The sequence below is a fragment of the Arvicanthis niloticus genome, chromosome 12 (genome assembly GCF_011762505.2).
Source record: "Arvicanthis niloticus isolate mArvNil1 chromosome 12, mArvNil1.pat.X, whole genome shotgun sequence".
NCBI classification, from domain to species: Eukaryota; Metazoa; Chordata; class Mammalia; order Rodentia; family Muridae; genus Arvicanthis; species Arvicanthis niloticus.
The window spans coordinates 73412379-73439874 of NC_047669.1; the positions used below are offsets into that span (position 1 = coordinate 73412379).

Genomic DNA, 27496 nt, shown 5'->3' on the forward strand with positions numbered 1-27496 from the left:
GGAATGGCATGGGGGTAAGGAGTCCTTCCTGTCAGATACAGTTTGTAGACCTGACACTGCTGTTAGAGGTCCCACTCTACCCCAGCTGCACGCATGCACGCATTACCAATGTCCACTGTAGAGTGCAAGCCTAGGCATACTTATATGGAGATTTCTGCTAGATCTTTTCAGTGTAAAATCACCTTAAAAGAGTGAAAAGCACTGAGAGATGATCTGTAAAGTAATACTGTTAATGCAGTGCTATTGCTTGTCATTCAGTAGGTGAACTTTGGGATACAGAAGTCTGGCTGAATATGTAAGTGCAAGGAAGAGGAGAGAGGAAAACTTATGTCTGGTTATGCATATGTGTTAAAATCAGTGGTGGCTGATTGAATGATAGGACTTTCTAGTTGGCTTAGTCACTGGCTTTGTACTAGAATTTGTTTATAATCTCATGAGTTTATATATTCAAAAGAAAAGGGTATTTTCTTTTAAAAATATGTATTTAATGTATGTGAGTATACTGTTGCTGTCTTCAGACACACCAGCAGAGGGCACCAGATCCCATTACAGATGGTTGTGAGCCACCATGTGGTTGCTGGGAATTGAACTCAGGACTTCTAGAAGAGCAGTCAGTGCTTTTACCACTGAGCCATCTCTCCAGCCAAGGGGTATCACTTTTTAATATTTTATTTAAGAAGGCCATTTTGTTAAACCATCAGATTTGTTGCAAAACATGTAATTATCATTGTTTAGGGAAATCAAATTTAAGGAATTAAATAAATTCATGATAGGTCATTAATTTGCATAAAAGAAAAACTGCTGGGCAATCAATTGGTCCCTCTTATTCTTCTACTGCTCTATAGTAGAGTCTGCACACTGGTTCACCTGCCACTGGCTCACCTGCCACTGGCTCACCTGCCACTCACCTTTTCTCCACCAAGTTCTAAGAAACAGTTTTACATTTAATAGTTGAGAAAAATGAGCTATATTTTATGGCTCTGTGGAAATGAGAAAAGTGAGGTTGTACTGAAGTATGACCCTGTTTGGTTTATCATCTAGTAGTTGTTTACAGGATAGACACTGCCCAGGTTCAACATTTCTCGTCACTTTTCATGACTTGTGCTGTTTTCTGACTTTCCTACTGTGATCCTTCCCTCTCTTGCAGTAGTTCACATCTGACACAGAGGTGATGTTTGCTTTGTGAATCAGGCCCCAGACTAGCTTTTCCCTGTGCTTGTTGTAGGCGCTTTGTTATCACCTTGGCACTGCCAGCTCAGTATAGTTCAAAACTTCCTGGATTGTGGTTCCCAGAACCACATGTTAGTACTTTGTGACTTGTGTTTTCTGTTGCCTCAGACTGACACTCTGTGTTCCTGAGGTGTCAGGCATGTATGTTTTCTGCCTTAGGTGAGCATTCTTACATTCTTACAGGTTTTAGTGGTTTCTTCTGATGCTGAGAGGAACTATTCAGTGAGAATAGTTAGTACTCATAATTTATTGGAGTGCAAAGTCAGTTGTTCTTGAAATATCTTAATGAATCTGAGATGAGTTTTTATAAGGAAACAGTATTGTGTGGCATTGGGTGTCTGATAGTTCATACTAGTTAGTAGTGTGAACATTTCCTGGGCTAGGTATACTCTTTACAGAAGATAGTGAAATGTGGCATCATGGTGGCCTCTAGTACAATTCCAACCAATTCTTTTCTAACACCATCACTTTTCCTGTGATTTCCTGTGTTCTTCACTCAACATATTGAATAACAAAACTGTGCACCTCTGTGTCTACTATTCCCTTTTATTTTCTTCATTGCATGTATTACATTGCTTCTCTATGTGGAACCTCTCCCTTTCCACATTACCGTACTACTTCCATGAAAACTTTTAAGTTCATCTCAGTTTACTTGTTACCTTAAACAGGTATCAAGGGCCTGAACTGTTAATAATGTAGACATGGGTATTCCCACTATGTGCACTGTACTTTATCATCCCCATGGGGTACTTTCTGCTTTGTACTAATAACTAATTGGTGAATATGTCTTACCTGCTGTGTTAGATTGTAGTTCTTTAGGGTCAGTTGTGTTTCAGTTTTGTCTTTTCCTGTTCTCTGCATAATAGGTGTTCACTAGCTGCCTGTGAGGATTACTCCTATCTCTGTAGTTTTTGATAGGATATAGCATGGTGATCCTCTGTGCCTTATCAAGTCAGTGAGCTTTCCTGGGACTGTGTGTTGTACGATGCCTAAAAGTTCTACTGATTTCCAAGATGATTTTGTGGTAGAAAAGGCTTCTTTTTATAGTACTTTGCCTATCATATAAACAGACTAAAATAAATGCAAACTTTATTCAGAAAACCAAGTTGGAGTCTTTGGGATGAGTTGGTACAGGGTGAGTGGTTAAAATGGTGCCTATAGGATAGAAGTACTCAAGTATCTGAACTCAGGAGGAAGAGAGACAGTGGGCTCGGAGTCTGTGTACTGTGTGGATTGCTTTATAGAAGCTTTAAATGGTCAGGAAACTGGCTGGGAATTGTAGATGCTGCATTTGTAGATATGGCTGGTACAGCTTGAACAGAGACTGTCATCGTCTCCATTTTCCAAGGGCTTGGTCTCGTGTTAAAGCTGACCAATAAATACACAGTTTCTGTGTTAGAACATTTAAGGTATGTAGGGATGGTTTGTGATCAGACTTGGTGACTGGGTATAAAGAGACCTGCTTCAGTATGTGCTTCGATTCTGTTTTTTAAATGAGCAAACAAACATACAATTCCAAATAAAGAAATCAGCTTATGGTAGAATCAGTACGAACTGGCAGTGGAGTGATCTGGAAGGTTCTTTAGAGGCTGATATAGCACTTGTTTTAGAGTTTGCACTTCTAGGATTTTAAGCATTTTAGACCCTCATTTCTGAATGAGGATGATCCTTATTGGAAGAAGGGGAAGTAGGGTATACAGTGTGCCTCCAGAATAGCTTCGGGATGCAGTACCTTGTTTCCATTGATCTTTACTGTTGATACTTCAAAGGTAAACTTAATATGCTTACTGTGTCAACATCCAACCCTGAGACCGTTCTTGCTCAGCGTGGTTGCTCTGGTTGGTGCAGATCACTTAAGTGATCACTGCACTTGTGACCTGGGCTCACCACCCATTTGCTCTCTTGCTTCCTCGTGGTTTTATAGGAAATCCGGTTTTCAAAGTGTTGGCACCACGGGCCAAATGGGGTGTGTCTAGATCAGCTAGAGCTCTCATTTTGTAACTTCCGAGTTAGCAAATTGGATTTAAGTGGCTGTTCCAAATCTCTTTGGGCATTCATATAGAAGTCCACCATGTTTATTTGTCATTGGTTTAAAATGGACTAATTACCTACTCAGTAAACACAAAACATGTCCAGTTCATAAAAAAATAACAATAAAAAAGCCAACCCAAAATCCCCTGGCATTTTCCAGTTTCAGATTGTTGGATTGTGTGAGGCCACTTAGGCTAAAGTGTGTCGGAGAGGCTTTCGAGGTGCACATGACTAAGTAGAGCCTGACAGTGGGTCTATGAGGAACAGCATCTACAGTTTACACTTTCTGAATTGTTGGATTATTTTAAGCACACTTAGCTTTACTTTTTGTTTCTCCTTTTTCTTTTTACCTCCCTGTCCAGGTAGAGTTTCTACTGTGTTAACCAGATTGGCTTAGTACTCAGTACATAACCCAGGCTGGTCTCTAATTCATGTCATTCCTCCTGCCTCGGCCACCTGAGTCCTGGTTTTACAGGGGTAAGCCACCATGCCCTGCTCATCAGGTTTGCTTGATTTGTACCCATCTTATTAATTTCTTAGGGGTTAGAAACAGTGCTTCCAGGCAGTGATGCTTGTCTGGAAAATGACATTTTTGGCCAGGGTAACTTAGGAAGATGGAACTTGGTAACCAGTGATCCTCACAATATATGGATAGCATTAGGAAAAACAGTGAGCTGCTTTCTTACTCATGACTGGAGACTATTTATTTGTGATTAGGCTCTGTTTCTGTAGAGTAGGGACCATGTTAGTACCTCAACTAATCTTTTCTTTTTGTCTTTCTCCCTTCTTTACTCCTACTCCAGATACCTGACATCAAATTGCAAATTTGAAACCTCAGATCCAGGTTCTTGTGAACACACCTTTCAGCTGTGTTTCAGCTGATTTGAACCCTCAGATCCAGGTTTTTGTGAACACACCTTTCAGCTGTTTCAGCTGATTTGAACCCTCAGATCCAGGCTCTTGTGAACACACCTTTCAGCTGTCTCAGCTGACTTGTTTGGCTCTCCTTTGCCCTAATCATTTCTTCTGTGACTACAGTGTCCCTGTTACGGGAGTCTTTAATCAGTTTTTGAATACCTAAGAGATTGGTGCTTAGGTAAGAACTTAAGGAAAACTGGAAGTGAAAGCATGAACAACCAAGCACCTCGGGCTCCAGAGCCTGGTCCTCAGCAGCCCTCCTCCCGGCCCTCCTCCCGGCCCTCCTCCCGTAATCAACAGGAGTCTGTTTTGGCTTTGTTTAGATTTCACTTTTGGAAAATGTTCTCCTTGACATCTGGCCATTAAATTCTTTCATTTTATCAGGTGCAGCAGCAGGAGCCAGATTGCTGTGTATGTAGCCCAGAGTGTGGTTCTGTGGATGCTCAGTGGCTAGGAAGAGGTCCCCACCAGGAATGTGCAGGTCTTGTTTCCTTTAGAAAAGTACAGAAATGGATAATGTCTCCAATAAGTGCATTATAGAACAAAACATCCAGTGGGGACTGGTTTTGGTTCAGTTTTCAGGTGAGTCTCAGTAGGTGAGTTAAAAGTTCACCTTGAGCTTAGGCTGTCTGCCTGGCAGTGTTTCCTAGCATAGCCCTGCTTTTGCTCCTCCATCTGCCTTTTAAATTGCTCGACCTTGTGAAGTCAATGATCCAGTCTAGGCTGTTTTGATTGTGTTTCTTCTGTTGGTGCGCTGCTTGCTTGCTGATTTGTTAGCTGTCTCAAGAGAGCACCTGTATGGAGTTTGTGATCTCGAAACGTAAGTCATCAAAGTTCTGACAGGGACAGCCCAAGCCTGAGGACTTGGAGTTCTCCTGGTCTCACAAGAATGCCACTTTCATGTGTGGACCAAGTAAGTTTGTTTGTTTGTTTGTTTTTGTTTTTCCCCAAATTCAGTTTATATGAGAAAAAGAGTGAAGAAACTTGAGATTTTCTCCTAATACCATTTTGTTGTTGTTGTTAAATATTTTACCTGACTAGGATGAAATCACTGGAAGTTACTTCTAAAGTTTCCAAGATCTGGTCTTCTGATATCCAAAGGAAAGTGGTTCTGAAACTTTGTCTGGATTTCTAGACCCTTTTCTTGCTTACCTGGAATAGAAGAGGAACCTCCTGCATTCATCCTTTGCAGCAGCAAACTTGTGCTGGTTTATTCGGAATACTGTTAAATTACTCTGTTTCTGCTCTTAGTTTTGCTTCTTAAAAAAAAATTTTTTTTTCTCTTTTCCTTAGGTGAAGTTAGGACACAGCTAAACTGGCTTTCATAGGACGCAGTGGGCTTCTTAGGAGAGTTAGAGACTGGTTTATCACGAAGATGCTGTGGTTACAGTGTCTGTCTCATCTCATGGGAAAAGGGAAGCCATGTAGTTAACTGTTCTAGGAACAGGTTTTCTAGAAACATAAAACAGAAACCAAGTAGGTTGCGCACACACATTCACACGCACACCTATATTCCTGTGAAGGTGAGCTCAATGTAAGTTGACCTGGTTGAGTTTTACTGCTTTAAGCCATATGGTTGTCAGCCTTAGAGAGGGTTAGATGCCCACGTTGTAGTACTGCCTCGCCACAGTGATGACTGAAGTAGAGGCTGTGTGTGAATGTGCTTTTGAGGTATGTGCTTTTCTTTCACTTTGGATTCTTCAGTATCTTGAAGATTAGTGTGATTTACATTACGAAGGAGGAGGAAGAAGAGGGATTGTTCAGCAACACAGCTCAACCAGGCCTGGACTCTGGCAGTCTGAGTGGGAGCCATACCTTTATTGGTTACATCTAATAATACTGTAGTTTAGTCAAAGTGCTTTTGTGTTGAAGAATGCAGTTTACATCTGTTGGGTACCAATAGGTGCCAGCGCTACCTTGTATTTCAGGAATGCTCTGGTTAATAAACAGTCTCAGTGTTCATGGTGTTCAAGGTTCAGGTTCTAGCAGGAGACACACTACCAAGTGTGTGTATAAAGAAACATGAATGGAAAAGAGGGTCAGAATGCCTAAGTTCCACTGTAGTTAGGGTGCTCAGGTAAGATGGAGACTTAGTGGATGAGGCCGGTGGGTAACTGGAGCATGAGGAGGCCTTGATGGAGTTGTGTTACTACGTTCTCAGTTCAGATGGTCGAAGCTCCTGCTGTCACTTCTTAACACAAACCTGGCTTGAAAGAGTTGACAGCACAGAATTATTTAGTGCCTTTTCCCCATTCACCTTGGCTCTCATGTTACTTCAGCCGTTTCTAAACTTGTAGCCAAGAAAACCTTGACCTTCTTTCTCTTCTGAGTCCACATCCCAAGTGTAGCCTGTTCCACTATATCTGGTTTATACTGTCCTGGGGATTGAACCTGGGGCTTCTTGCACGCTTCTCAGTGAGCTGCACCCTCAGCATCTCCACAGTTGTTTAATTTGATAGCCGTCTAATGTTGCCTTGGGGTGCGTAGTCCCATACTTTATGGGTGTGAGAAGGCTTAGGCATACATAAGTGTCATCACTCAGCTCTAACAGACCCACCAACACTTTAGTCTTATGGTGCATCTACTTCTGTCACCTTGTTTTGAAGTATATTTTATACTTTCTTTAATGCTTATATTTTTTGTTATCACACTTTAATAATGCTCCTGGAAGAACACCCGATTGTTTGCTGTGAGAAAGCACCCTGTGCTTGAGCGCCTGTGTAATGAGCCTCAGCTGAGCTTGGTAGTAAATGGGCCCGACCTAACCTATCTAGTACCCAGGGCAGATAGTCTCAGGCAGCCAATCATGTTCTGAAGAGGGTGCCCATTGGAACCGCTTAACATTTAAACTGTCACAAGAACAGTCCATTTGATAATCTACTTATAGTTTTCATCACACGTTGTTAGACATCTTACGTCTCTGTTTTTAATTTAAGATCTGAGTGATGTACATCTTGATACCAGTTAGGAGTGAGAGCTTCTCAAGTGCAGTACGGCATTGCATTAGAAATTGACATAACATTCAGTTTACACCGAAGTTTATTTAATTTTAGTTTTAAAATAGTCTAGCAGTAAATCAAGGATCATACTTTTAGGTGTTATTTAGATTCCTTGGGCAATTCTACAACCTTTTCAAGAATGCCATTGGCGCTTTGCAGACTCCACACATCACTTAGGGTTTTCTGTAGTTCTTCCTTGTAGTTAGAGGCAGATTAGACACCTTAGTAGGACTGTGCACAGGGATGTCAGAGCACTGTGTTGTGGATTTTAAGCAGTTACCTGGTTTTGGTGACACACATTAGACAGGTACATGGTAAATGGTACCTCCTTTCCTTTTATAACAAGTGACATATGAATAATAAACTTGAAACTGGACATTTTGTTGTTCAGCGGTTATCTACTGACTTTCGTATTTGAATCAGTTATTGTTGGAGACTTTAGTTTAAAAGCAAAGGCAAAGAGAGCACACCACGTCTGTAACCAGGAGAGTTTTACTGTGTAACCCTTTACAAACAGCCCCGGAACATCTGGTGGTGTCTCTTTCCTTCCTTTACTCCAGTCGGAATTTGAACAAGTTTCCCAGGTTATACTTTCTTATTAGTCTCACATGCTGTTAATAACAATGATCCACTGTCTGTGCACAGTAGTTTTGAGTTTAGGTCCAGATAGTCTGGAAGGTAGTGAGTAGGAATTTGAGTACTTGAGTCTGTACATTGTGGAGTACTGTGGGGTGATGCTCGTGCAGCATTCATTACAAGACTGACTTACCAGCGAGCGCACACGTCATCCACTTTAAAGTTCACCACCAGAGTGTGTTCTGAGGGTTTAGCATGGGTGCCATTACTGCAGGTGCATTGCTGTGCAGGGCAGGGTGGGTTGTGAATGTTGTTTTTCCTTTCTTGCATCAACTAGTTGGTTTTTTCTTGATATGTATTCATTTCTACTCGTCTCTGTGTGTGTTTTCCTGAAGAATACTACAAAAGGATGCAATTTTGTACCCATAGAGAGGGTGTTCCTATACTTCAGTGATCCTTGACATTCCTCGGTTCTTGCTTGTTTTTAGTCTTACTGGGGATCAAACCCAGGGCCCTGTACATGCTAAGCAAGTGCTGTACCACTGATGTGTATCCCCATCATCTCAGTTTTCTTATCTATAAATTGGGGATAATTGCATCTATTCCTTGAGTTTTTGTGAGGATTGGAGGAGTTTCTCCATGTACTGTATGTAACAGTACTGCTTGGTGTTTGGTCAGTGCTAGTACAGGAACCTTTTCATCTGGGCTGTAACTTGGTGAGTGTTTGCCTAGTGTGTGGGAGGTTCAGGAGTAAATACCCAACACTAATGATTATTATAGTCAATGAAGCAACTCAGATCTGTCGGAGAGGTGGAGAAGGTAAAAGTTCTAGTAAGTTAGCAGCAGCAGGAAGCTTGGGCTTGTATTTGTATGGCTTGAGCTCAGGGAATTGCTGCTTGCCTTTCTTCAGAGCGTGTGGGAGCAATGATCTGAGAGGAGACAAATAGAAAGCAACACAGAGCGCAGTAAATGTGAAACATGTTCCAAAGTAGAGTTAGGACAGTAAAGGGGAGTGCTGGGGGGGAGCAGGCGGCACCCCAGATATATTGTTAGCTCAAGAAACGACTGGCCCGCCATTTTACATGCACTTATTTGTATGTAGCTGCTTGAAATTGAGGGAAGGAAGTGTGCTGTTCCTTCTAGACCTCTTAAATCTGCCATCTCAGACTGCTTAAGGAGCTGTGCAGGGTTGGTGATTGTGCAGGAGATCTGAACTTCAGCAGTCTCAGTGCAGTACTTGTGAATGAAAACTGTATAAAAATGGCTGGGCGGTGGTGGCGCACGCCTTTAATCCCAGCACTTGGGAGGCAGAGGCAGGCAGATTTCTGAGTTCGAGGCCCGCCTGGTCTACAGAGTGAGTTACAGGACAGCCAGGGCTACACAGAGAAACCCTGTCTCGAAAACCAAACAAACAAAAAACAAAACAAAAAAAAAAAAAAAAAAAAAAAGAAAGAAAGAAAGAAAAAACTGTAAAAGTGTAAAAGACACCGGAGGGCTTGCCTAGGGCAGTGTGTCAAGTTGCAGTCATGTGGTGCATATTGGCTGGTGATGTGGAAGGAAGGCAGGCTGGAGGGCTTGAGGTGGACAGGAGACAGATACTGAAGTGGTGAGTAGGGCTGGTCTTGAGTGTGGGATCACACAGGTTCTTGTACGTGTTAGGCAACACTCTGACACTGAACTACATGTACCTCAATTTTTCTGTTTTTAATGTCATTTTCTCCATGTGCATATGACGGCACTTAAATACTTGAGTTGGGTCTTGTTACATGTGCCCTTTGCAATGCTCTGTTCATATTCACTGTGTGTCTACCATGAGGATGTTCCTGCTGCTCAAAATTGTTTCTTTTGACCTGGTCTTTAGGCAGCCTGGGCTGGCCTCAAACTTGTGATCCTTCTGCTTCAGCCTTCCCAGGATTACAGGGATGTGCTATCATGCCTAGCTTGCAAACAAATTTTTAAACATGTATGCTGTGTAGAGGTGTTCTTTTTTTTTTTCTTTTCTTTTCTTTTCTTTTTTTTCTTTTTTTTTAAAAGAAATCTATCATTAGTGTATTTTTGCCTGTCAGTACAGAAGGCAGTAAATATTGCATTGTAGTTAGGGGCAGAAGCAATATAGACACTGATGTGATACAAATTCTACCTTACACACAACTAGATTCTGGGTCAAGTTAACTCTTGGTTTTTTTTTCATGTATAAAATGATCGCAATAACTGTCATTATGATGATCATGAGGGTTTTAAAATTTCAGTTTTAATATAGCATTGTCTTTAACTGTACTCATGATTAGCTGCAGTCTATGTCAATTGTATTAAGAAGCTCGGTTTTGCTTTTAAGTGTCTCTGGTAAACTGTATTATATCTGCATTCTGTCTCTTTAAAAGTAAAATTAGAAGACAGCCATGTGGGTACTTAATACTTTGCATCAAACAATCATTAATTATTCCACTCAGAGAATTTTCATTACTGGACTTTGACTCAAGGTGACATAAAGTGAAAATGTGTGTGAGAAGTCTAAGATGACTTCTAAGTCTAAGATGAAGTCTAAGATAAGTTTTGGTGTTTCCTCAAATGAATGATGTAAGTTGGTGGCGTGATAGGGAAACTCTTTAAGGCATTTGTAAGTCAGTTGGACACTCTGAATACATTGTCTAATTTTATCCACTTGTTCTGTGTGTAAAGAACATTTGTGAAGGCCCTAAAACCTCTTGCACAGTCAACAGGTAAATCTGAAAGGGTGGAGTCATCATTCCCAGTCTGTTCAGACTAGAGAGAGTGAATTGAGCCAAGCCACCACCCTATTGTTGGGGGGCAGTATTAAGAACTTCTTTCCTTGTTAGTTATGCCCCTATGATATAGGCAATGGCTGCATATCACACTTGACATTCACAGAGATATATTGTAATTAAGAAGTGACAGATCTTCAAGTCCTGCTCTTGAGAGAGTCACTAATTCCTGCTGTAATAAAGGACCTGCACCTCTGTCCAGATAGCTCTTACCTACTGCTTTACTGGATCATGTAATCTGGTGTTAACCTGTGTTGTCTGTGGCTTTGTGGTGGAGACAAAGGAAACCTCAGGTGTGCTCTTGGGACACTGAGGTGATCACAGGAGACTTCCAGAGGTCTCTTTTGTGACCCGTAAATTACCAGTTGCTGAGTATTTTTCATTTTTGTTACTACACGGTCTTGACTTGCTAGGTCTACCACTGACAGTGCTGGGGCCCTGTGTAGGTTACCCTAAAGCTAAGGACAGTCAGTTGGTCACTTTTAGGGTCAACATGGTCTATGTCAGCAGTTCTCAGCCTTCCTAATGTTGTGACCCTTAGTACAATTCCTCATGTTTTGATGACCCCAACCATAAAACTGTTTTGATGCTACTTCATAACTGTGATTTTGCTACTATTACAAAACATAATACAGATATCTGATATGCAGGATGGTCTTATATGACACCATAAAAAGATGGTGGACCCCATGCCCTGAAGGGGTTGCTACCAGGTTGAGAATCACTACTTGATGCTTTGTTAGTTCACATATATCTTTAAATTGCAAACTGAGCTCAGCGACTATTTTCCTTGTTGCCTGTTTGATTTTTATGATATGTGGCTTTTCTTTTTAGATATATGCATTCTGGGTTTTATAGATTGTTACAAATAATTTTCTGGTTTGGTGTATAAAAAATAGTCATCTTAGTAGAAATAAGATTTAGTGTTTAACTAGCTCTATTTTCATAATTGTGTTTTTAACACCTAAAGGAGTTCATAGTTGATTTACCTTTTCTTTCTTGTTGGTCAAACACTGCACCATGTGCATTTCTCTTCTGTCTGTGCATTTAGTTCATTTAAATGCATGACCAACAAATCTGACTTAGTGTGAAATTATAAGTAATGTATTACCCATGATTTTAAGTAGGGAAAGTCCTGCTATTTCAAAACATGTTTGTGTTTGAAATTAGCATGAGTCTGCTTATTATGGAAGACGATGTTTGTATACTCCAAATATTTCTGTTCTGGAAATGTTTTTCTTTAAAAACAAGAGTTATATCAAAGAAAACTATTAATTGTATAAGAAGACTTATGAAGACAAAACACAGTTTAAAATGTTGCATGTCAGATGGAAGTGTTTCCATGTGTATTCTTCCTAAATAAAGGAACTCTGGACCTCTCTTGCTCATTGTGCTTTTGTTGAAGAGTTGTTCTCTTCTTAAACATAAAAAATATACAAAACTTACAATATATTTTATTTAGGATCCCACGCCCCACTTAAAGAAATGTGAAATAGTCTTGAGAGGCTGAAATTCAGGGCTTTGATAATACCTGTTGGTGACTGGCACTTGATGTGCACCACCATTGTACTGTAGTACATGCATTTTTGTACAATCTGAACTGACCTGTTTTGGTTACAATTTTCTATTTTGAAATCTTTAGGAAGTATTAATCCCTGTATGTACTTTAAGTTAGAAAACTCTAAAAACATACCTACAGGCTATTACAGTGTCCAGTGAGAAGTTGCTGTCAGCAGTGGCTTTGGAAGGACCCAAAGAAAGAAGACAGAGTCTAACACTTTCTCCTTTTTTGAGATAGTCTCACAGTAGCCCAGGCAGGCCTGGGACTGAAGCAGTCCTTTGCCTCAGCATCCTTAGTGCTGGGATTACAGGTGTGTCCCTGTGACAGGTCTGAGCTTAAATTTGGCTGCTCTATTTTCTGTGATGGCAGATCTAAGGAAATTCGGACTCAGACCTTGTGTGGGAATTCCAGCCAGGTGGAACATTGTACAGAAAACAGGATGTGACTTAGCTGGTGCCATGAGTGATTGACAGAAAGTGATGGTCCTAGCACTGATTTCTAGTGATAGAAACAGGAAATGTCTCCTTTGCTTTTGAGTACTCAGTCTCTGAACACATAAGCTGCTACGTCAGCAGTGGTCAGAAACAGATCCTCTCCTCTCTCCAAATTTCTCAGCCTTTGGAAAACATGCTGAACAACAACAACTACTACTACTACTTCTTCCTCTTGTAAATTCTAAACTCCCATTTTTTTAAGATTTATTACACACACACACACACACACACACACACACACAGGCTGTCTTCAGACACACCAGGAGAGGGCATCAGATCCCATTACAGATTATTGTGAGCCACCATATGGTTGCTGGGAATTGAACTTAGGACCTCTAGAAGAGCAGATGGTGCTCTTAACCGCTGAGCCATCTCTCCAACCCCCATGCTAAGCTTTTACCAAGAAGAGCTTTATGTGAAGGTCCTTAGAACCAGCAAGGGTTTACCTTGGAACGTGGACAGGTGACAAGGGTACATTGGTCCTTGAATCAAAGGGTATCTCAACTAAAGGCAGGTCTCGTGACTGACCTCCACTGTGACTGAGGATGGCTCTTTATATTGAAACATTTAAAGCTATTAAGATTTTCTAAATAAGAAGGTTTCTTAGTCATCTTAGAGCTTACTAAACTTTTGGAGAGTTCTTCCTAAATAATTTGGAAGGTTTTTTTGTTTGTTTTGATTTATTTTTGTTAAATCTGAAAGATTTGGAGAGTTAAGAAAGTAGTTATAAAATATCTTCAGGATTTGGCAAGTATGAAGTAATGATACAAATTTATACTTAAGTTGATGTTTTGTTTTGTTTTTTTGCTTTTGGCTTTTGCTTTTGGCAGTCTATATCACTAACATGACTTTCAAGGAGGCAGGCTTTTAATGTGGATTTTTTTTTTTTTTTTATTTTCAGGGTTTGGTTTTTTTTTTAATGTAGGTGTGTAATTATTGTGTGCTATGTAAAAGGGTGCTGAGATGACAGAGTGCCGTTCTTTATTAAGGAGGGGTGTGGATTAGACCTGACGAGTGTGTAGGTCTCTGGTCTTTAGGAAATGACTCTCTTCTTCATGGTGAGAGTGTGCTCAAGTTTCTTGTTTTTGTTTTTTATTGGTTATTTTATTTATTTAGTGTAAAGTTTTTAACAGTACTATTTCAAGCTGTTTTGAGAAAAGATGGCCTTATTTTATTTATGGCTCCTAAGTTTACTGTTAATTTTTAAAAACAAAATACCTAGATTTATAGAAACAATGGTTTATTTTCAAGCATGGGAAACTGTTTATTTTGAAGTTTCTTCAGTAATAAGCACAGTCACTTAGATCTTAACATGTGGCAATATTACTTTGAATAATAACAGTATTCTTGATGATCTGTCAGCTGTTTTTATAATTAACTGAAGATTTCGGATTTGTTTCTTTACTAATTGGAGAACCATCAGCTTTATAATTTGATTGTAGTTACATTTAAATGTGTGTTTTACAGAGTGATCATCTTAATCCAGAACTGAAAATGTCAGATGGATTTAATTGAAGATGATTTAATGGTTGACAACTGTTTTGTTCGGGTTTGGAAGAAGAATAACAAATTATTCATTCTTCTAGAACATCCTCTCCCTTTGCTTTTCATTCAAGAAGAAAGAATTAGACACATCACAGTATTGAAAATATTCTTTAAGATCACTTTGAGTGCAATGCTTTTTTCTTCTTAGGTTTTGTTTTGGAATTATTACCTGAAAAGGGGAAGAAGGAAAGGAAAGATGTTGTTACTTCTAAAGTTTTCTCTCTATTCCTTCCAGCAGCTCCCTAGCAGAAAAGTGTCATGAGGGCAGTGTGCGGCGTGGGAAGTTGTGTGTTGTAGCTCTTTTGTGTAGGGTATCTTGTTTCTCAGTAGCTGTTCATAATTGTAGGTTTCCTTATGACGACTATATATCGACTGTAGGAACATTTAACTTCTTAGAGAGATGCTACCACCTAGTAAATGTACCTGCATCCAGGACTCTAGGTAACCATAATGTTAGTCCCCTTCCCCCAGTACTGCAAGGATTTATAATATTTGAAATTCTGTGTTTGATTTGTTGGGAAAATTCAGTGTCCCCGTGCTCCCTTAGGGTGCTTTAAGATTTCCATTCCTGTTCTGAGCTGAGACTGCTATAATGCGACAAGAAAGAATGATTCACATGGTTAGCAGATGGAATTCGATAAGTCTTTAGTTTTTAGCTCAAAACGATGGTTGCTGTCTCTATCCTCTGTGACAATTGATTGTGCTTTGCTGTAGCTATTAAAGTGTATTATAAACATGTTTTTCTTATAACAAATGTTGCTCCATGTTTGCTCGATTGAAAGTTTCCTCATCGCTTGGTGAGACACTCCTCTAATTCAATCTTTGTCTTTTGTCTTTGCTGCCTTGCAGGGTTGGTACAATAGGCTTCACTAGACTTAGCTGCAACTCAGAATTTCTCCTCCAGCACCTGAGTAAATGCTGATGGTCTTGTGGAGAGTGGATTAAGAGTACGAGCTAAGTTCTCAATCCCAATTGAGAAGCGGAGGAAATGTAAACTGTCTCCTTCCAAGTTTATCACTGCCACCACCATCAAGACAGCAAACCAAAGGACAAAGACTTTGAACTGCTGTGTTGCTCTGTGTAGTCCAGTGCACGCGTGCTTTACAGACTTGGCTGGGGTTACTAATAAGTAAATAAAAAGCTGGACGCTTCTGTCATTCGGACGTTTCATTCACAAGTTACCAGAATGAGGGCTGTACTGGAGACAGCAGACATTGCCGTAGTGGCCCTATATTTTATCCTGGTCATGTGCATTGGTTTTTTTGCCATGTGGAAATCTAATAGAAGCACTGTGAGTGGATACTTCCTGGCCGGGCGCTCTATGACCTGGGTGGCAATTGGTGCCTCTCTGTTTGTGAGCAATATTGGGAGTGAACACTTCATTGGGCTGGCAGGATCTGGAGCAGCGAGTGGATTTGCAGTGGGCGCGTGGGAATTCAATGCCTTACTGCTCTTGCAACTTCTGGGATGGGTTTTCATCCCTATTTACATCCGGTCAGGGGTATATACCATGCCTGAATACTTGTCCAAGAGATTCGGTGGCCATAGGATTCAGGTCTATTTTGCAGCCTTGTCTCTGCTTCTCTATATCTTCACCAAGCTCTCAGTGGATCTGTACTCAGGCGCCCTCTTTATCCAGGAGTCCTTGGGCTGGAACCTTTATGTGTCTGTCATCCTGCTCATTGGCATGACTGCCCTGCTGACTGTCACCGGAGGTCTGGTTGCAGTGATCTACACAGACACTCTGCAGGCTCTGCTCATGATCATTGGGGCACTCACACTTATGGTTATTAGCATAACGACAATTGGAGGGTTTGAGGAAGTTAAGAGAAGGTACATGTTGGCCTCACCCAATGTTGCTTCCATTTTGTTGACATACAACCTTTCCAACACAAATTCTTGTATGGTCCATCCTAAGGCGAATGCCCTAAAAATGTTGAGAGATCCAACAGATGAAGATGTTCCCTGGCCTGGATTCATTCTTGGGCAGACCCCAGCCTCAGTATGGTACTGGTGTGCTGACCAAGTCATCGTGCAGAGGGTTCTAGCAGCCAAAAACATTGCTCATGCCAAAGGCTCTACTCTAATGGCTGGCTTCTTGAAGCTTCTACCAATGTTTATCATAGTTGTACCAGGAATGATTTCCAGGATACTGTTTGTTAATGAGATAGCTTGCATCAACCCAGAACACTGCATGCAAGTGTGTGGAAGCAGAGCTGGGTGCTCCAATATTGCTTACCCACGCCTGGTGATGACATTGGTTCCTGTGGGCCTTCGAGGCCTGATGATGGCAGTGATGATTGCAGCTCTGATGAGTGACTTGGACTCCATCTTTAACAGCGCCAGTACTATATTCACCCTCGATGTATACAAACTTATCCGCAAGAATGCAAGCTCCCGGGAACTAATGATTGTGGGCAGGATATTTGTGGCTTTTATGGTTGTCATCAGCATAGCATGGGTGCCAATTATTGTGGAGATGCAAGGAGGCCAGATGTACCTTTACATCCAGGAGGTAGCAGATTATCTGACCCCTCCTGTAGCGGCCCTCTTCCTTCTGGCGATTTTCTGGAACCGCTGCAATGAGCAAGGGGCTTTCTATGGTGGAATGGCAGGCTTTGTTCTTGGAGCTGTCCGCTTGATACTGGCTTTTACCTACCGTGCTCCTGAGTGTGACCAACCTGATAACAGGCCAGGCTTCATCAAAGACATCCATTACATGTATGTGGCTACAGCATTATTTTGGATCACAGGACTCATTACTGTAATTGTTAGTCTTCTCACACCACCTCCCACAAAGGATCAGATTCGTACCACTACCTTTTGGTCCAAGAAGACCCTGGTGACAAAGGAGAGCTGCTCTCAGAAAGAGGAGCCATACAGAATGCAAGAGAAGAGTATCCTGCGGTGCAGTGAGAATAGTGATGTCATCAGCCACACTGTTCCCAATGGGAAGTCTGAAGACAGCATCAAGGGGATCCAACCTGAAGACGTTAATCTGCTGGTGACATGCCGAGAAGAGGGCAACCCAGTGGCTTCCACGGGTCATTCAGAGGCAGAAACACCAGTAGATGCTTATTCCAATGGGCAAGCAGCTCTCATGGGTGAGAGAGAGAGAGAGAAGGAAACAGAAAATAGAAGCCAGTATTGGAAGTTCATAGACTGGTTTTGTGGCTTTAAAAGTAAAAGCCTTAGCAAGAGGAGTCTCAGAGACTTGATGGACGAAGAGGCTGTTTGTTTACAAATGTTAGAAGAGACTCCACAAGTTAAAGTGGTACTAAACATTGGACTGTTTGCTGTGTGCTCGCTTGGAATTTTCATGTTTGTCTATTTCTCCTTATGAACTTAAGGATATGGTGAGACACTTAAGAGAAAATCCTGGTCTTTGAAAACAAAAATGTAACTGTTGCACCTCTCAGGCATTGTTTACGCTGAAGGTTTTAGCCAAATTCTACTTAGTAGAAAAATCATCTATTTGCAAGACTTATTTTCCCAGAGATGGAGGAAAAGTAAATCTTCAACTTATATGAAACAAAGCAGAATGAATTGTGCAAAAAAAAAAAAAAAAATGTGATTTTTGAGTTTTCCGTACCAAAGTAAGGAGAGACCAATTATTCTCATATATCACTTAGGACAAAACATGTGCTAAGGTATCATGAGTAAAGTGTCTTGTCTACATTGCCAAGTCTTGGTAGACCTTATGCTGAAGTAATTTACTCATTTATAAGGTTTTTGTCTCTAATACCTGCTATAATTAAAAAATTGAATTTGTAGAGACTGTATGATTAGTTACGTCCTGAAAATCTAATGTGTTGTGTAGTAATGACTTGAGGACAACTTTGTGTGTGTGGTTGGTCGTTAGCATGAGTCTATGGATTCTGCTTGTCAAGAGAAAGGAAGAGTGTTTTCCTGCAGCTCTTTCTGTACCGCTTGTATGGAAATGTTAGCAGCCAGTGTGGAGAAGACCTTATTTCCATCCCCTCCCTCTTTTTACCACTTAAACTAAACTTTAATCAACTGACTACCAAGTCTGTCTATCATTTTGCTTTTAATTAGGGGGGAAGTAAGTACTGCTGATGATCTGTCCCCACATTTATTGATCAGATAAGGATATTTTAAAATATAATTTAAGAATTACCAGCTACCATGCAATGACTGATTTTTAATGCTAAATAGATGATGAATCATTTTTCTGCCTGCTTTCTAGCTGCTTCCTTGTCATTTTGTAACATTCCTTATTTGCCAAATGCCTTCCCAAATGGGTCCAGTTGTAAGATGTCCAGTATCATGGAGGAGAGTCGACACTACTTGAGTGCTGAGTTTGGCACTTGCTTAGTTTGTGAAGCACTGTTGTTAAGTTTTAGAGGAACAGTCTAGTTCTGATATACTGAATTCTTTATAAGTTCTCTTCCTCGTTTCTCTTTATTTTGAAGATTTGCTGTGTGTATACATCTATGCTATTACAGTCAGTACATGAGTATGTTTCATTACAAACTGGCTGTCAGTCATAAAACAATCAGCAGTTTGTTGAAACTATTGATGAGTGTAGGTTTTCTGTAGGATGGCCAGCATGTTCCTAGGTTGCCCCGAACAGGGACTTGAGGGTTTAGCAGTGTGCTTGTAGGGGATGTCACACTTGTGGAGGACTCGTGATATCGGCCTTATCTTAGCTTGGTATCCAGTTGCAACATCCGTGGGCAGCAGATCTTTTTGGTAGGCTGTTTCTCCTTATTGAAGATAGTGCAGAAGGAATTCGAGAACAATTCCAAGGATGATGTGTGTAGTCCTGTGTCTTCAACACTGCCTCTTCTCCTCCATTAGAGATGAAGAAAGCAAATTCTGTACCTACTTTCTTTAAGCTGATAACTTTTTAAATTGCATGACTTTTATTAAGCCTTGTACTTAAGGAGAATTATTACTTTTATAGATCATTTTATAGCTTTTCAATCAAAGTCCTGATAACTTAAAAAAAGCAAATAAAAAGCAAAAAAAAAAAAAAAAAAAAAAAGAACCCCACACCCCCTTTTTTTTTGTAATGTATCACTTGTTTGCAGATGGTGGATTTCATGAGTCCAGTGCTGCCATTAGGGATTGTCACACACAGTCTTCCTATCTTCTGGAGGTTTTCTGAGGGACTGAGTCTGTAAATGGAAAAGGTCATGTCTGTATGAGTAGCATGCATTTCTGAAGAACTTAGAGTGCCTTGTACAATTTTTCTCTCAGTTTCTATTTTGAGATTTATAACCTGGAGCCAAGTAGATAGGGGCCATCCTTTTCTCGAATGGAAAGTTGAGAAGTCAGTTCTCCAAATGTGGACTCAGAGTTTGCACATGTGTTTGGATGGATATCTGTGGTTTGTGGCTATCTTTTCTTAAACAATTCTTCTTTTTGAGATAACCTTTCACACTTTGAGAAAGTTACAGAATCTTGGGTTGTCCAAATTTGGATTAAGTTGTAGGAATTAACATTTCCTTTGAACACATTTCCTATGCAAGTTAGCAGAAGTTGACACATTGGCCAAGTGGTCTTCCTCATCCTCGTATGGATAGCATAAGTGAATAGGAGGTATTTATGTGAATTTCTCCCTTATATTTAGTGTTGAGTCCTAATAATTTGGAATGCTAGAGTCCTCTTACCCCTTTTTATTGACTTACAGTAAGATACATAATATATACCATCATGTGTCTGTCTCTGTGTAAATAGCTGTAGGTCAAGTTTAGAGAACTAACGTTCATAAATAAGGAATGACTTAGCATATGTACTAGATGTTTATTCTTACCAGTGTGAACATCACTTTATTTAGTCTGAAGTCCCTAAAGCTTGTCTTCCTTACTGCTTCCCGGTGATAGATAATGTGCTTGACTAAGTATGTGACGGCAGCCTCCTTTCAGGGGACCAGTCTTTATAGGTCATCACAGTAATTGTTCCTGGAATGGTACATGACCTTAGACTAGCAAAATGTTCATCCTTCACATGCATATGAGTCCTAAAAGATGGTGTGGGTCTGTAGACATTTACACATGTGTTTTTGTGTTTGTCCAAGCTAAGCTTTGGAATTGACCAAGATTACATTGACTAAAATAGTGGCTAAAAGTAAGTGTGAGGTAGGTGAGGCTGTTGGTTTACAGAGATAGGTGAGAACTAGTTATCCTCTGAGTGATAGCCACTTCTAGATGCTTTGTCTTCCCAGGCACTTCTTGTTTGAATTTTATTATTTTTTTAATTTAATTTAATTTTATTTTTTTGCCAGTGGCCTGAAGAATGGTTGATGGCTCTTCTGTGAGATTTCAGGTTTCTCTTTCTCTCACAAGATTGTGTCCTGCCCTCCCAAGAATAAACAACTGGGCTGATCTCTCCCAGCTATTCTTTCTAGGAAGTGATTGCTTTTGTTTTTAGAGAAGCATCAAGTAATAGCGCCTGCCTTTGACTCAAATTCAGTGGATCTTATTTCCAGGGCTTCCTTTTTACCTGCTCAAAGGATCCAGTATCTTGCACAAAGAGGATGGCCTGGGTAGTCTGTCCTGTCTCTTACAGGTGTCACCATAAGAAATGATCAGAGATCCTTCACTTTGTGAAACTTCCCATTTAAGAATAGATCCGTGGAGTTTCGGGTTCTCTGAGTATGAGGTTAAAAGCCTTTTCCAGGGTCTTTCCAGGGTCAGGAGTCTTTCTTATTCCAGGTGCATGATCTTCTTATCTCCAAATATCATTTAGTGTCATCTACAGGTGAGCCTTATTTTCACCAGATAAAGAAGCTTTGTCATTCCTCACTAGAGAATTAGGTCTACTTTGGCTGATGATAGTGTAGTGCTAAGATGGCTTCCTCCCTCATGCCTTATTCCCTTTCACAGCTCCATTTGGAGGTGTGAGTGGAAAGGGACCACATAGGTTTCTAGTAGTAACACCTCATCATTCTCTAGATTTGCACAAGACCATTCCTGTTGAATTATGTGACTGCAGAGCCTTGTTTGTGCGCAGATGTTCTAAGAAGTAATAATAAAAGACAAATCCCTGTGTGAGCCAGATGTGAACAGATTGTTATCTTTAGCAGCAGGGGCTGGAGAGATGTCTCATTGGTTAAGAGTACTGCTCTTCTCAAAGACCTGGGTTCAGTTCCCAGCACCCACATGGCAGTTCATAACTGTAATTCCAGTTTCAAACGATCTGTTACCCTCACACAGACATCCATGGAGGCAGAACACGGTGTACATAAAATGAAACAAAATAAAACAAAACCGTAAAGGTAGACAGTCACATTATTTAAATCCCAGAACTTGAGGCATCTGGGCTGTCAACTGGCATAAGCCCCTCTCCAGGAAGTAAAGTCCAGCCTGCTAACTCCGAGTTTAATGTTAAGCAGGAAGAATAGATTTGTTGACAAATAGAGGCTAAAGTGGCTAATGCCTAGTATTGATAGTGTAGTCAAATGAAGCTGTTAGGCTTCATTATCTGCTGACTTGCTCATCTCTTAAGTAGAGTTTTCAAGCACTCACTGTTCTGGCTCTCTTGTCTTCATTGCTCTGTAGCCTGCTCTTCATTTCAGTATTTTCTGATCTCTTGCGTAGCGCTTGGTTTCTCTCACATACTGTCTTGATCTACCTAAGTCTTTCTTTACCCTAGTGTTGAGGACTTACAACCAAATAATGAGTTCAACAGTTAACTTTTACACCTATTAAACCTACAGTAGCTAAAAATGATATTGAGAATAAATGTTTTTTGAATAATCTTCTCAGATTATATTGGTTAATAATAAAAGCACTAGTATTTTGGACAGGAAACAGTCGATGGTGAGTTTTCACAGAAGTCCCTTTGAGATAATGGTGACACATGATTCAGAAAGAATGATATTTTTTTGCCATGAAGGTAAAGGTTTGATTTAGTTGCTATAAAGAGAAACACTTGTACCGTTAAGGTACAAGGCGGTGCCTAAGCAGTGACAGGCTAGACCCTTCTCGGGAAGACCATCTCTTGATTTGGTCCTGTCCTGTTACACTGTGGTGCACACTGTAGTTACTCAGCTAGCTGCTTTGACTCCTAGCAGTGAAGTGAGCAGAGGTTCTGTGTAAGAACATCACTAGTGCCAAGTCCCACACTCAGTCATGGGTTTCAGTTCAGAGTTCTCACTCTCCTGTGCTGGCAATAAGACTTTACTGCTGAGTGATCTTGTAACAATGTTGTGAAATTGATGATGTTTCTGTCTCCACTCCTTTATAAAAGGTAAGGTTTAGTCTGAGTGTATGTAAGCCACTGACTGTTCTGGCAACCAGAAGATGTTGGCCTGTAGCCTTTTGCTCAGAAGCAAAGAAGAGATGTGCTGCGTGTCTTTCCTCTTCAGCGGTGCGTCCTGCATGTGCTGCAGACGGTCTGCTTCCTCTGCCGGAATGGAGCTCAGTGCTGCCACTCCTCCCCTGCCCTGACCCAGGCAGTGCTGCTAGATATATAAGTTTATATATAAATAACATACATTTAATGTTCAATTTATCAATATAGCCTAGGCTTCTGAAAATAGAATGTCATTAGTAACTTGTGTGTGTGTGTGTGTGTGTGTGTGTAAATTGGAGACAAATTGGGTTCACTGAAATCTTCAAATGGCAGATGGTGGTGTATGAGACTTTTTGTAGTATGATCAAGTTTTGTGTTTGGGTTGGTGCCTTCTGCTTGCCAGTATTACACTAGTTCACTCTTGTCCCTTCCTTAGTAGTAACTTTCTCTGTTTTTTAAACTTTTATTGAAACTAGTGAAGGAAACTAGTACAAAGTACATATTTATATACTTTCATGCAGTCTTTTGGTTCAAGGAAACAAGGCAGTTGAGTTATCTGTGTTGTAGCTTAATGTTATTTATTCATCTTTATTTGCTTTTATATCTATAATTAAAATTTAAAGTTACATTATAAATTTGTGTCTATTGTAACTTCAATATAGGTTTGTTAAGGACATCTGAGGAATAATAGTTCATATTTCCATGTGTGAGGGGAGCCTAAAGGTCCATAGAAAGCACAAAACTGTGTTCACAAGTGTGTGTTTCCACTTGTGAAAAGCACAAGACTTAATAGCATTCTTACTAACCCACAAGTGCCAGTCGTAAACCCACCCAGTCCTTGTCCAGAGTCGTTAGGAAGGCCACAGCACAGAAAGCCAGGTGGTGAGCCCGCCGTCACAACCCAGGCCTCGGTGAGATCACTGTTTGTGTGGCTTTGATGGAGAGAGCAGTTGGTTATATTAGAGGGTTATGAGGGAAAATGAGGCCTGGATACAGATACACAATCGGAAGCTGAAGCAGAGACAGGTTTCTGGTGGGCAGTGCAGGCAGCAGCTTTGTAAGTCACAGTCATTTGAACAGTTAAAAAAATCTCATCTAGAAGAGATATTACTTGTCAACAGTGCTCTAAAGACATGAAAATATTCACATTAAATAGTGGAAGTATTATATTGATTTATATAGTTGATATGAGGTGACGTCACCTTTGTTTTCCTTATGTACCTGACCATACTTTTTAGTAGAGAGTTGCATCTCTGTGTTCTGAACATCAGACTCTTTCTGCACAGATTCAACATGACACTGCTTTCACAGTGGCACTAAAACTTAGTCTGTTCCATTAACTCCGTGACTCGATGATGGAAAGCTGTAGGCATGCACGCAGAAGTGAAGATGGCATTTCTTCCCACTTAGCTTCGCCTTCCCCCGTGTTTTCCGTACCTCCAAATAGTCCCATGTTTACCAGGAGTGAGAATGAGCCGTGGTGACTTCTGTCTACATTTTAAAATACAGCTCTCAGAAAAGAGAGTGCCTCCTCTGTTTGGATACTTGTCTTAGGGACAGGCTTGGTAACCTCTAGCAAAGATCTTAGATGGCATAGACCAATGTTGCTTAGAGGGGAGGGGGCGAGGGAGGGAGGGAGGAAGAGAGAAGGAGGGAAGGGGAGAGAGAAAGAGAGAGAGAGAGAGAGAGAGAGAGAGAGAGAGAGAGAGAGAGAGAGAGAGATCAACAAGGTATGTGATATGTCTTAGAGGAGTTCACATGAACACTGATGGAGAGACTTTTCCCTCCAGCAGAAAGCTAGGCATGTGTACCCATCAACAGATTTTTACAGCAGGTAACCTTGAGGTTGCAGTGTGGGCATGGGAGCTGAGGGGGGAGTGTGAGGAATGGAGGACACAGCACCAGTTTGAGAAACTTCCTTGGCTTAGCAATGTGTGGTAGTGTAGAGCAGTTAACCTTGTAGGCCTAAAGACTGTGTTCTGTACCTTTAAGAGTTTATTACAACTTTATGAAACACTTGTTAACATTTCTTTAGCAGAAATGTTTTTCATTTATAATTTCATGGAAAACTGCTTCAGTTAGACTAAGTGAAATGTAGTTATATTAGTGTAAATATGTATAATTTCCTAATTTCACTGTGAGATCTCAGACTTTTGAAAAGCAAACAGATTACCGAGTCTTTTGCTGATGGACTTGTCTGTGGGGTTAGTAAGATGTAAAAGCTTTATTTTTTTTTAATAACAAGAAACTGTGGTAGTGTGGGATGATGGTGTGGAGGTCCACTGCCCTTGTCACTTTGCTTCAGTCCGTGAGGGCCTGCAACGTTCAGACCCAGCAGGGGCTCACCTGCCCCGATTGGCTGCCTTTCTTTGTCTAGAACCGTTGCTGATCACCATAGGAACTCTTAGGCTTTTCTGCTTTGCTTTGTTGTTGTTGTTTTTGTTCTTTTCCTTTTTTGACAAGATGAATATCAAAAATAGTTGCTGTGCAAAAGTTAGTAGTCTTCTTCAAGAAGAAACCAATTCCTTTTCTAATAATATCCTGTGAAGTTGCTTCATTCATTTCTTTATTTTAAAGCCAAATGTCAGCAGAATACTGCTGTTTTTATCTAAATAATTTTGATATGTAAGTATTAATGCATTTAAAAAGATGTCTGTGTTGAGAAATATTCCCCCAGTGTACTGCCTGCAGAAGCTTTGTTCAGACTTCTAAGACACCAGTCAGTATACTGGTCTGCGTATTATATACATGTATTATTCTAGTCTGGTATTCTAGTCTGTAGATCAAGTCTGGTTATAATAGAGTAGATTAACACTAATTTGTTAGCAGTTAATTTTTAATTATTTCCAGTTTACTCTCTGTTGTCCTCAGACTCTTTTGTTTTCAAATTCCACTAATCAGGTCCATTTCATTGTGTAAGGCTTTAGTTTCAAAGAAAGTAGACTTTGGTGTAAGCCAGGTTACTTCCATCTTGAAAGGAAAACAATTAAAACTGTAGATTTCAAATTGTTAATTATCCGTGACAATTTTAACTTGCCTATACTGTATACAACTGATTTTTAAAACTGTAGACATGTATGATCTTGGTTTACTGTGTTAAGTGTTGCTGTTGTTTAAAAATGGGGAAAAAAATACCCGAAGCAAATCTGCTTAAAGAGCTGTTGGTTTTCATCGCTGACTGCAAACACTCTGTTCTGTGTGTACTCGTGTTGTTTTGCCAGCTGCTGCGTTAGCCTTCAGAAGTATTTGAAAATTTAAGATGAATATATTTCTTGCAAAGTCCGTTCCTTTCTGTGGTATTTTGTCTTGTAACTGAAGTGTAGTAATTATTTTATGGACATGTTAGAACTTCTGTACCAACTTTGAATAAAATGAAAAATTTACACCTCTGTGCCTCAATGTGAATATCTGTCCCAAACTCAGTGTTCGTGTCTTAGTTGAACACTCATACTCTATCTCAGTTCTCGCTGACTTGGCTCTTGAGTGTTTTCAGAAATCCCCCATGCTGGCATTGATACATTAACCATTGTGGACAATGACACAGAGAGTGGCTAAGGTTGCTCATGTATAAAACAGGGACTAAGAATATTCTTGGATTATTTTACTTTATAATTTCAAAATTATAAAACGTCAAGTAACAGGGAAGTTTCGAGAAGGGAGAATGGGGATGTCTTCCCTCCCGGAAACTGCTCCTGCCACCTTTGCGTGCAGATGCACAGCTGCTTGCTCACATGCTCCCTTTAGTTTTTGGTACCTGTTCACGGCAAGGACAGTTAATCATAATTAGTGGAAAAAGCCAGAACGTAACATTGGGTGGTTTGAGTCCACAGACTCTAGATGTTGCTGATGGCACTGTTAAAGAGAAGTCTTACAGAGCCTGCTGTTGCATTCAGCTTTGTGCCTTTTGTTTTCCTTCTTCCCCACCCCCATGTTTGAGGTCAGTTAACGTGAATGCCTCACAACTTGGGATCATTTTATTTCCTAATGATTAGATCTAGATTGTACATTTGGGGAGGGAATACAGCATAATGGTAGTATGTTCTCAGAACTACTAGTCTGTTGTGTTATCCCATTATGGTTGAAATTAATCTTGATACCTGGCCAAGGTAGTATCTTTATATCTCCACTGTGAAGATACTTTTTCTTTTGATAGTTTGTGAGGTAATTTAAGGCTATGAAAGCACTTACTTTCTCCATCAAGCTGGAGCCCATTGTCTGAGCATCCCCTTATAATTTTTGTTTAAGTTGTAACTGACAGTACAAAATGGCTATTTTCCTCATCAGTGTGGAGTCTGGATTAATTTACTCAATAAGTCATAGGCCACTGTTGCTGTTGTTGATGTGTTTCCAGATTTAGCTAAGTTTTTGTGTTCTTTTGACATGGTTCTGTCAGTGTTCGAAGTACCTATTTCTAGTTATACAGAGTGTACTAGGTTCATCGTGTTCTTTGTCTATCCCAGCTGGGTCAAGCATTTGGTAGAAAATGGTCTGCGTATGCTCGCTCATTGCAGAGAATGACGCATCTCACCCTATGATAGATAGGGCATAACCTATATCTACTGACTTCAATTCTTTTTAATGTTATCTATTTGTGTGTGGTGGTGGTGGTGGTGGTGATGGTGGTGATGGTAGTGGGGTGTGTATATATGTGTATAGTTGATATTCAGTATCTTCTGTAATTGTTTGAGCTTGCTAGCTATAGTTAGCCATCCTGTCCTTGGATCTCCTGTCTCTGCTTCCAGTCCAGTGTTTGGATTACAGATGGCCACAGTGCCAGCCCAACTTTTACATGGGTTCTGGAAATTTGAACTCAAATGATTGATAATATTAACCTCTTGTTACATTTAACTTTAAACTTTTTAAAATTAAAAGGCTTTTTAATGGCATATTTGGTGCTTAACTGAATATAGAATTCTAAGTTGGAAAACTAGAAGCTAGAAAATAGTGGAAATTTGGAAGCCTAATAGGATTTTTTTTCCTGGCTTGTACATCTAGTGTTCCAAAACTTCATAATTAAAAGCTTTGCTGAAAGTCTCTGGCCCCAGGTAAGCTCTTTGAGTGTGGCAAACTAAGCCCTGGGGAAAGGGTGGTGGGGTC

At 40.3% G+C, this 27496-nt stretch overlaps 2 protein-coding genes across 6 annotated transcripts in view; both read left to right on the top strand.

The window, feature by feature from the left end:
* Slc5a3 (solute carrier family 5 member 3) overlaps positions 1 to 25782 on the top strand; it is a 30177-nt gene extending 4395 nt beyond the window's left edge. For 2 of the 4 annotated variants that reach the window (XM_034515033.2, XM_076943162.1), the window contains one exon: positions 14987 to 25782. In XM_034515033.2, the coding sequence (XP_034370924.1) occupies positions 15324 to 17480 (2157 nt within the window). In that variant the 5' untranslated portion in view covers positions 14987 to 15323 and the 3' untranslated portion in view covers positions 17481 to 25782. Of the gene's footprint in view, positions 1 to 631; positions 14579 to 14986 lie in introns of those variants that run through there. The other 2 variants (XM_076943164.1, XM_076943163.1) reach the window with 2 other exon arrangements.
* The window catches only part of Mrps6 (mitochondrial ribosomal protein S6), a 54744-nt gene that overhangs the window by 4396 nt on the left and 22852 nt on the right, over positions 1 to 27496 (top strand). The window lies entirely within an intron of this gene.